General features: G+C 34.6%; 1 protein-coding gene across 1 annotated transcript; it reads right to left on the bottom strand.

Annotated features, from left to right (window-relative positions):
- Nucleotides 1-2665: 2665 nt before the first annotated feature.
- On the bottom strand, nucleotides 2666-5911 carry LOC127869047 (uncharacterized). The gene is made up of 2 exons (XM_052411317.1): nucleotides 5757-5911; nucleotides 2666-3359 (listed from the first exon to the last, which is right to left on the bottom strand). Exons 1-2 carry the CDS (start codon nucleotides 5761-5763, stop codon nucleotides 3004-3006), a joined length of 363 nt encoding a protein of 120 aa, XP_052267277.1. The 5' UTR covers nucleotides 5764-5911; the 3' UTR covers nucleotides 2666-3003.
- Nucleotides 5912-11036: the final 5125 nt, after the last annotated feature.

The following is an 11036-nucleotide window of genomic DNA, read 5'->3' as shown; positions in this document are numbered from 1 at the left end:
TTAGACCGCTAAGATGAAATCAAATATGACATAAAATACAACATAACATTTTATAACATAATTTTTTTCCCATTTGCTTGTCAACACTTATGTTTGTTGTTTATGTTATGTTAGATACATGTAATTACAGTATATTTTACTTATTATTTTAATGTACATTTGAAATCTTATGACTGATCCAGTTCACCCATTGGTGGAATTCAGTGGCACACTGCAAAACTCGATTGAATGCCAATAAAGCAGGATAATGGTTCAGATGGTTTTTGTTATTAAAAAATGAGTTTGTTTAAAAAAAAGTCTTTTGTTATTTGTGAATATTTAAATGCAAAGATGCTGTCAACAAAAATAGTTTGTGTTATTCTGTTTTTGTTTTATACAATATGCCGTAAAATAATTATCTCGTATCTTGTTCTTATTAAACAAATCTTGAAATCACTTCAGAACAAGTAAACTTAATTGCGTCATGATTGATCATTGGGAAAGATACTAACTTTTCCCATTTATTTTTAAAAACTTATGAACCGTTTAGCATTTGAAACCGATACTGTTATCTCCACATTTAAAATCTCACATTGGGTAACTTAATACTGACCAATTCTAGGACAAACAGCAAAGCTGCCACGAGTGTGGTTAATATTTGGATTCATTTTAAGTCCAGTTATCATATTTTTAAGGCATTCTTTCCTCAACTTAAGGGCTATATTTTGAACACTGACAATTTTTAGTTTCATCCATTAGATTCTGATTTTTTGTATCAAAGTAGTTGGAAGTTTAGCAGTTTTTAATGATTTTGTGACATAATTATGTTAAACATGTACATAATAAGTTAAAATGATATATAATTACTCTTCAAGAAAAGTCATTTCTTTTATCTAGTAATGCTTAAACGTCATTTTGTGTTTTGTCAGATCTATTGCAATGTGTGTTTAAATTTGAATTATTGGGTGAAGTTGTTTTTATTGAAAAACTGTAGGAAGATGTTAAAATTAACCAAATTAAGAAGTTCAAACAGGGAAGATAACTCTTCTTAATTGTAGGTCCGAGTCATGAAACCTGTTAAGTGACCTCACACAATGACCACAAACAAATGTTTACAGTTTTAATTGAATACCTGTAGTATAAACAGTGAAATGGTGATTATCTACCTTAACATGAGTATTACGCGGACGGAAAACCTGATATTTGGGTGAGTGTAAGTATTGCTTGGACAATTTGGTGAATAGTCATGCTTAAACAAGAGATGTGTTTGTCAGAAACACAATGCCCCCTAATGCGCCGCTTTGAATTTTATTTTTTGACCTTTGACCTTGAAGAATGACCTAACCTTTCACCACTCAAAATGTGCAGCTCCACGAGAAGAAAGTAAGAGATTGAATGAAGAAATGATTTTTTTTAAATTTTTAACCTTTGACCTTGAAGGATGACCTTGACCTTCTGAAATAGGCAAGGTAGATACGTCAGGATGAACTATGAACAAAAAGACAATGTTAGTAAGAAAATGTAAGTAAGTAAAATATTGCATGTAGAAATGAAAATGTATGTTATCCACGAGATACACATACATGCCAAATATGAAATTGCTGTGTTCAATATGTTTGTCAGAAACACAATGCCCCATCATGCCCCGCTGTCATTGACCTTTGGACTTGAAGGATGACCTTGACCTTTCGCCACTCAAAATGTGCAGCTCTATGAGATACACATGCAAGCCAAATAATAAGTTGCTATGTTCAATATTTCAAAAGTTATTGCAAAACTTTACTGTAAGGTTAAAATTTTGGACAGAATGACAGAATGACGGAATGACGGAATTACAGACAAAAAGAAAGACAGACAGGCCAAAAACAATATACCCCCGATCATTCGATCCGGGGGCATAACAAAACCAATATACCCCCGATCATTCGATCCGGGGGCATAAAGAGGAATTGTTGTGTGATTTTTACAAAACTGTAAGGAAAACGCTTTCAAAGCTTTATTTTTATCCAGTTTGGAGATTTTACAATGTGAAAATTCCCTATTTCAAAGTTACAGAACCTGTTCCCAAAAGGGCCAACAAAAAATCACTGGTGATGGTATATGTTAGCCTTTATTTTAAATACAAATTAGTGCCTTAAATGACTATTTATTTTTTTGGTAAAAAAAAGTGAAAGGTTAAGGCACATATGACATAAATACATGCAAAATTGTCAGCAACCAAAATAAAATATAAAATCAAAGATGGACAAAAAATCTGTACAATACATAATTGCTACTCAATGTAACTCTAAATACTTTTTATAACAGAATTCTACACACATTTACAGTTAAATGATAAAATGAAAATATAAAACCCTCTCTTCTTAACTGTAACCTGCAATTCTGTTTTCTTTACATACACATTACACAAAAATATCATTGAGCATCACAAATTGCCACAAGTAAATCATGTATGTACATGTTAGTAATTTTCAAGATATAGATCAAGATTACAACAATACACTGATTATATACAATTCAAATGAAACAAATATCATCACAGCAATCCAGTTGATTTCTGTGCAACAGGACACAGCAAGTTGTTAAATTGTGAGGCAACATAATAAATCGTTCAGCGACAATTATGCAATTGAATGTACTATATATACTTAATAAGAGATCCATGCTGTCAAAAATTGTATTATGGATGTTCTTTTTCAAACATATTCATGATCTCACATTACTCTGCAACACAATGAATCATCAAGGCGCATTATGCGATGAAAGGTTACACTGAATATGACTTTGGTGTTGCAAAGATTGCATGTTGAAAGTACATGTTCCAAAAAGTGTTTTATAAAACTTTCAGAACAACATATATATTTCTTTAAACACCAGAAATGTGTTGCCAGTTGATTGTCCCACAATAATGGAGGCTATACTATCATTGGATCAGACTGATCATACATAACAAGTCCATCCCTCCAAGAATTCATGTTGAAAGTACATGTTCCAAAATGTTTAATAGAAACTTGTGAAACAAAACTATTTTACTTTAAACACAAGGACATTATTGTAATCCTTATCTTGTCCAACAATGATGGATGCTGTGCTCCTATTGTAGCAGACTGACTCTGGTTCTTCAAGTCCATCACTCCAATTAGCAAGAGTTGCCAGCGATTTCTTGCCTTCACCAACCAGCTGTAGGATAGTGAATGAATCACCTCCACAGACCAGCACCTGTCCCACATCAGTTACATGTATAACACTTGGAGTTCTGTGGTCTGGGTTTGTGAAGGTTTGGAAGACTGTGCCATCTCTGGCTAGGGTGAGGACCATGGCATGCATTGGCTTAGTGACAAATATCCTGTCACCTGAAGGACTCACTGCACACTTATATACTGTAAAAGAGTGTGAAGAAAATTAGGTCATTCTTTACAGAATCATTACATTCATAAAGACGGTCAAGCTTTCAAATCTTCACAACACCTATTTGTTTTAATTAATAGAGTATGATTGTTCATACAATGAAACATGTATCAATTCATTTATTGTTTATGCTGAAACCTCATGATATACACATCAGTAACATTCTCTCAGTCAGATATGTACTCACTGACATTGTAAAAGCTTGTTAACACGATTAGTATATATTATGGAATTTTTTTCTTACAACATACCAACAAACTCCTATACAGTGAAGAAACTTGGGAAAGAAAAGAAATTGCCCGGTATTGTTTGGGGAATTTTCGTTTACTAATTGTGAATTTTTTGGAACAATTTTTTGCAAACTTACTTATTTGGAATGAGCACACACAAAAATAAAAAATAAAATATTGACTATTGTGTAAATATGAATAAAGCATACTCAATAATGTATACTCCTTATCAGAATTTCAAATGATACCCAGATATGCGCAAAAATATGACCTGTCAGCAAACCTGATGTATCTTCATACAACTTTATCAACAAGTCTCCACTCATTGAATACTTGTAAAGTGCAGTAAAAGAAATGACTTACAGGTCTTGCGGATTATGAGCAATACCAATACAGTCATGATGAAACTGTAGCTTCCTTCCCTTTATCAGCCGCCTACAATAGACAGAGACTAACTGGACCTAAAGTGTGTCATTCTAATCCAAGGTTACAGCTACTTCACTTGGTGTGATTTTACACATGTCACATGGATCAATATTTAAATCACGGTGTCCCACCACCCGGTATTTATGATTGAGTAGCATAACTTGTTTATTATTATAATCTGCAACAAGGATCTGACCATTTGAGAGAACACAAATGACATGGATACCCAGGCTATACTTTGAATCACTTGGTAGGCTCACATCATACTCTGACTTTTCTTGTACACTGAATACCTGGTCTGGGTCACCTTGCCCTGATACTTCAGCACATTGTCTGATAGGAACACAATACGTATATACCTGTAAGCGGTTTTAATGGCCTTTATTTCAAATTTATATTTTTTATATTCTTTGATAAGTATCTTCTGTGTAAAGAAATGAGCTTTTCAAGTAATGTTAATTCGATGTATTCATTTGTATGCAGGTACATAAATTTCTATTCTTAATAGACACAATAAATATAAGTCTCAATAATACTTTTATTAACATTTGAAATTTAAATTAATTACCTAGATTACTGCTGGCATCAAGCCCGCCTATGGTCGATTATGCTTGAAATAATTAAGCAAGCTGAACCATGCAAATGTTTTACTGTTAGCCTTTAGTGCGACTTTGACCTTTAACCAAGGTGTAAAACAGCCTCGCCACAAAGTTAAGATTGTTGTTACATTATTTACAAATTATAGCAAAATTTTAACCTTTGACTTTAATGTGAAACCATAACCATTAAGGGCGAAATTCATTACAAACACACTTAGTCGCAATATTTGGAACATTTGTGGTAAATAAAGTATAATTTGTTTGATAAAAAATGAAGTTACAGTCAGATTAGCCCTTTTATGTAATAATTTAACCTCAAAGTTTGACCTTGATCTTTGATATAAGGAGAAGAATCTAAGACACAAGACCCCATCTTTTTATATGGTTGTCTTTTTATTTGTTTTAAAATTGTTTGGTAAAAGACAAATTACAGCCAGTTCTAGCTGCTTCATGGCCAAACTTGATCTTTGATCTCTTAGTGAGACCTTGAACTTTGAAGTAAAGAGGCGTGTGACTATAAACACTCCTCAAGTTGGTCACTCCAGATGGTGGTCAATTGTGTTAAGTTATTTTAAAATAACATTATGGATGACAAAGTTACGGACAGAAAAGTTTGATTAATGGTCAAGTTAATTGGATCTTAAACCGTAAGTGTGACCTTTACCAAAGAGGTATGGTGACTGGTATTACATGCGACACACAATCTTCTTTTGTTAGTCATTGAAAATAAATTATTTTAAAATTGCATGATCAATAACACAGTTGCAGCTCAGTCAAGCTTTCTTATGACCAAATTTCTACAGATGACCATGACCTTTTAGGCAAGGAGATAGTTGTTTTAGGTTACATCAAGCCTCATGACGGTCAACAATTGTGGGAGTGTAGTTTAAAATAGAAAGAGGAATGAAAAAATAACAGTCTGGACAAGATATGACGCTCTAATTCACTGGCATGTATGCACACATTCAAGCACACACACACTTGTGACTACGATATCAAGTTTTCATCAAGCGGGCTCCTTTTAAAAAAAATAATAAATTCGTCAATAATTGAATATTGCTTATAGTATATTTAAAAAAATACATATTTAAAAGCAAATACATGTCGAACTTACCTGTCATTACACAACGTTTCCAGATTTGTGTCTACATGAAGACCACGTTTCTGAAGGAAATCATGCAATTCCTTCCCGAGGAATGGCCACATTTGTTTGTCTTCTGTTCCGCATGTCATGTTTCCCAAACCTCTTACCATGCTTGATAACACATTTTGCACAATAAAATTTAGGACATTTCTTGCAGTAACACTCTGCCCGCTGGTCAATTTTGTGCTTTTGAGAGTCCGAGCAATAACATAAGTATGCTAGGTCTATAAATATATCTTTACCAACAGTTGACTCAGAAATGGTTGCCATCTTAATTTTTAGTTTAAGTAAAAGAATCTTGTTAGACCTCAATCTTGTTTTTATTAATATATATTTTTGTTCAAATACCAAAGAATGCTTTCAAAATAAACAAAGATTAAATACTTGTGTCCAATTTAAAGTAACTAAAAGAATGCAATCTAACTCAAACCAGATTCACATAAAATAACTTTCACAGTTTGGCTTATTCTGATGCAATCAAACGGAAATTAAAATGAGAAAGTAAAAATCCTAATCTCTCCCATGATAACAAGGATTCACCAGTCCTATAATCACAACGCAAGTTTTTATGTATGTCTAAAAGGTGTACAGGCACTATGATAAACCCCATGTCACCACTTGATTCATTACTTTGGTTTACATAAAAGACTGAAGAAACCGCTGGTCAAACAAATAGGAAGTTTATGGTCCTAAAAGTTTGAATCCACAATCCTTTAGCCAGTATCGTTGCTTCTTTTACACACAAAAACAACAATAAACAAGCAAAGTGAATAAACATGTGTTTATTAAAAATGTTTTATTAGTACAGAGCATAATTTGCTTTTGAACATATTCGTTGAATATAAATATGAAACTAGAGGGCAATAATGACCCACAGATCTACGTTCTGTCACGGATAAAACGTATACTGGTATGACGAATCTAAACATTAGGGTAACTTTTAAACCAGAGGGCCAAGATGGCCCTACTTAGCTCACCTGAGAGGAGTTGGTTCATTAAATCTTAACCAAATTTCAAACTTGACCTAGATATAGTCAAATAAGGAAAACTGCCCCACCATCCTGGCGGCCATGTTTTTTTTACCGATCGGGACCATTTTCGAACTCCTCTGAGATATATATAAAACCAATCTTTTCACCATGTTTCATAATGATTGGGCAAATAATGTGACTTTTAAAGTGTTCAGTTTTTTACTATGTAAATATATGAAAACTGTCCCCCCCCCCCGGCAGCCATGTTATTCAACTGACCGAACTCAACTCTCGTATCTAGGAAACAAATGTTTTGACTAACTTTCATGACAATTGGGCCAAAAATGTGACTTCTTGAGTGATCACATATTTTCACTATATACATGTAAAGAAAAATTCCCCGCCCACTGGCGGCCAAGTTTTTTCACCGATCTGGACCATTTTTGAACACGTCCGAGATATCAATGAATTAATGTTTTGACCAACTTTCATTATGATTGGGCAAAAATGTGACTTCTAGAGTGTTTACAAGGTTTCTCTTTAGCCAAATAAGGAAAACTGCCCCGCCCACTGGTGGCCATGTTTTTCAATGGATCGGAACCACTTTTGAACTCAACCAACATATCATTTAGGCAAAAAATTTGACCAAATTTCATGAAAATTGGGCCAAAAAATTAATGTGACTTCTAGAGTGTTGACATATTTTCACTTTATAGAGAAAAATGCCCCGCCCACTGGCGGCCATGTTTTTTCACCGACCTGGACCATTTTCAAACTCGCCTAAGATATCAATAAAACCAATGTTTTGACGAACTTTCATGATGATTGGGCAAACATTGTGACATCTATAGTGTTTACAAGGTTTCTCAATAGCCAAATAAGGAAAACTGCCCCGCTCACTGGCGGCCATGTTTTTCAACGGACCGGAACCACTTTTGAATTCAACCAACATATCATTAAGGCAAACATTTTGATAAAGTTACATGAATATTGGGCATGAAATGTGTCTTCTACAGTGTTTACAAGGCTTTTCTTGTTTTTAACCTACTGATCTAGGTTTTGACCCAGCATGACCCAGTTTCGAACTCGATCACAATATCATTGGGACAAATCTTCTGACCAAGTTTCATGAAGATCGGAAAATAAATGTGGCCTCTAGAGTGTTTACGAACAAATGTGGACGGGCGGACTGACGGACGACAGACGGACAGACGGACGGACGACGGACAAAGACCGGTCACAAAAGCTCACCTGAGCAATCAGGTGAGCTAAAAACTTATTTATCTGCAGAGGCATTCAGGTTGTCTTTACAGAGATACGGCTCAGGCTTTTAGTTATTATTTGAGAAGTTAGCTTTCAAACAATGCAGAGGCATTTGTGTAAGTCAGTCTGCGTTAAGTACGCTAAGGACTGTAACCGCTGCCCTTATGGATAACTGCAGTAAAATTAAGCAGACGAAGAATACCTGTAGCGTCTGCTCTAACCACCGCATCTGCCTGATTTTAGTTCCCACTGGTAAACTTCTTATTGTGCATGTATTCAAAAGTATTTAACAGCTTGTAAGACAACGTTGGCCAGTTAAGTGTTTATCATTGAAATCTGTACATATTGGCTTCTTTCAGGGAAGACGGGGCTTAATTCATGTCAAATAAGATTAGCCTATGCACACTCATTAGCTGTATGTATGATTTGAAAAAAACAGTTCGACCTGTGCTTTAAAATACACTCTTTTAAAATTTAAATGGGTTGCGGTTATTTCAAACTTCCGATATAAAAAGCTATAATTTTGAAAACTGAGTTGCGGCTCAGATTATTCAGCAGCGAACAAATTTAGTGCCTTTAGCGCTTTGATTTAATATTCAATCTGGTTGGTTTAACACTTTCCCTCATAAGAAGCGAAGTGAAAATGGCGTTTGCAATCAGCCTAAAACCAGAACAGCCTGCGAGTAACTCGCAGGTTCAGGTTTTATGCTGTTTGATGCTCATCAGTAACTGAGGGTTCAAAATGAAGCCTTATAAACTTGAATAAAGTATGAAAAAACTTTAATTAAATGTAACTTTCTAAGTGACTACAAATGCGTCAAAATACGTAACTAAGTGGTTAAGGGTTAAAAAATCAAGTATGTAATGTTATGATCATGAGCAAACTAATTAAGTGTGGATTAGCATTCAGGAAATGAAGGAAGTGTCCCCTATATAAGATTGTAAACCAGAGCTATAAAGTATTTATAATTTAATAAGATGTTTTTTATCAGTAAATGCATTTTTCAAATACATTTTCATTGAACTTCAAATTCAGGAAATGCAGGAAGTGTCTCCTATTTCAGTTAGTAACCCATAGCTATAAAGTACTTATACTTGTCTGATACATTTTGTATCAGAAAATACATTTTCACTGAACTTCAAATTCAGGAAATGCAGGAATAGTGTCCCCAATATGAGTAAGTTCCATATTGACATCTATTTATGTTTCAAGTTTCATGAAAAAATATGAACAAATTTTAAAGTTATCGCAGGATCCAGAAAAGTATGACGGACTAACAGACAGACAGACTGACAGACGGAGCACAAACCATAAGTCCCCTTCGGTTTCACCGGTAGGGGACAAAAACACAAACAGACCTGATGTACTCCAATTTTTCTGCCAGCAGCCAAAATAAAAGCTGATGAAACTTATCTAAGAAGTCAATATCATTCAATTTAAAGAACAGAAATGCCTTATAAATACTGCAAATTCTTATCTTATTGTCTTGATTGGAACAAGAATTCCATGCGTCAGTGAGTGAGTTTACATCGGCACCTTCTGCACATTATTCAAATTAATTTAATCTCCTATGCGACCCCCACAGGACCAGCTTTATTAATTTGATATTGATCCAAACACAGGATCATTAATCAAGATGTCACTTAAACGTTCAGGAGTCAGAGTATCAGGGGGAAAACAAAAGTCTGCTCATAAGGATCTGGGTTTTTCCTTATGCAAAATAACATTACACAGTTATTTCATGGATGCGCGGTGAACAGTCAAAACTGTTGTCCCAAGGTATCAGGGATGACTTTGGAACTGTTGACCGAGGCCGATTATAGACCGAGATGTTCCAGATGTCAGCCCTGATACCGAGGGACAACCGTTTTGACTGTTCACCAAGCATCCATGAAATAAGCGTTTTATTACCTGATCAAAGCTCAATCATAGAAAAAAACTCAAATTAAATTTTTATTTAAACACAACAGTAGTCAATAATATTGATAATTTTCACTGTTTAACGAAAGGACGTCATTATTCCAGCGGGCAACAGTTCAAACTAATAATTGACCAGTCAACAGTTCTAAATATTCACCGGTAACAATATAAAACATTGCAACATTTCTTTTTCGACGAGGAAATAGCAAACAATAATTAATTATCATTTTTATAAGACAGCAGGTAATAAATAGTAATATATAGATTTTGGCTAATGTGTAGAAATTTCTGATCATAACAGCTCAAGTGAGTTAGAGCAAAGTGCCAACTGGCTTTTTGGGCCCAAATTATAATATATTTCTTGAAATTAATTTTGCATACTGTGTATCTATTCAACCCAGTTACAAAAATAAAACAATGTAATGAAAACAAGAAAAGATATGTGTTTGTCCACTACAGCGCCGCTTTGATTTTGTTATATCATTTGGCAGGTTCAGATTATTATCTCCCTTTAAAGCTTATTACTTCCCTTTGATTTGTTTTTTTTTGCCTTTGACATTGAAGGATGACCTTTATCTTGACCTTTTACCACTGAAAATGTGCAGCTCCATGAGATACATATGCATGACAAATATGATGTAGCTATATTAAATATTGCAAAAGTTATGGAAAAATGTTAAAGTTGGAGCAAACCAACCAACCAACCAACCAACCAACCAACAGACAGGGCAAAAACAATATGTCCCCCTCTATAGTGGTGGGGGACATAAAAAGAATTACAACAGTTTTGCGCTGAACAGGCGAAATGTGAAAAAAGGAACTGTCAGAAGGAAAACATTTCACGTACACATTTATTTTTACAAAAATGGCAGACCGGAAAATAGTGGATCATAAGATGGCATCCCAGTCGAGCTTTGTACATTGTTTCACAAATTAAATGTTCTGAAGCCTTAACATCCGAACCAATACTCAAGATTGAAGTAATGTATAATGTGTCTGCTAAGTGACCGGGAGGTCACAGGTTCGATTCCGACCGGTGGAGCGTGATTGAGATCTCCCTCAAATACACAAAGTACTGGTAATAGTCCCAGGAAA

Source organism: Dreissena polymorpha, chromosome 2, assembly GCF_020536995.1.
Source record: "Dreissena polymorpha isolate Duluth1 chromosome 2, UMN_Dpol_1.0, whole genome shotgun sequence".
Classification (NCBI taxonomy): domain Eukaryota; kingdom Metazoa; phylum Mollusca; class Bivalvia; order Myida; family Dreissenidae; genus Dreissena; species Dreissena polymorpha.
This window is presented reverse-complemented; position numbering and strand designations above follow the sequence as displayed.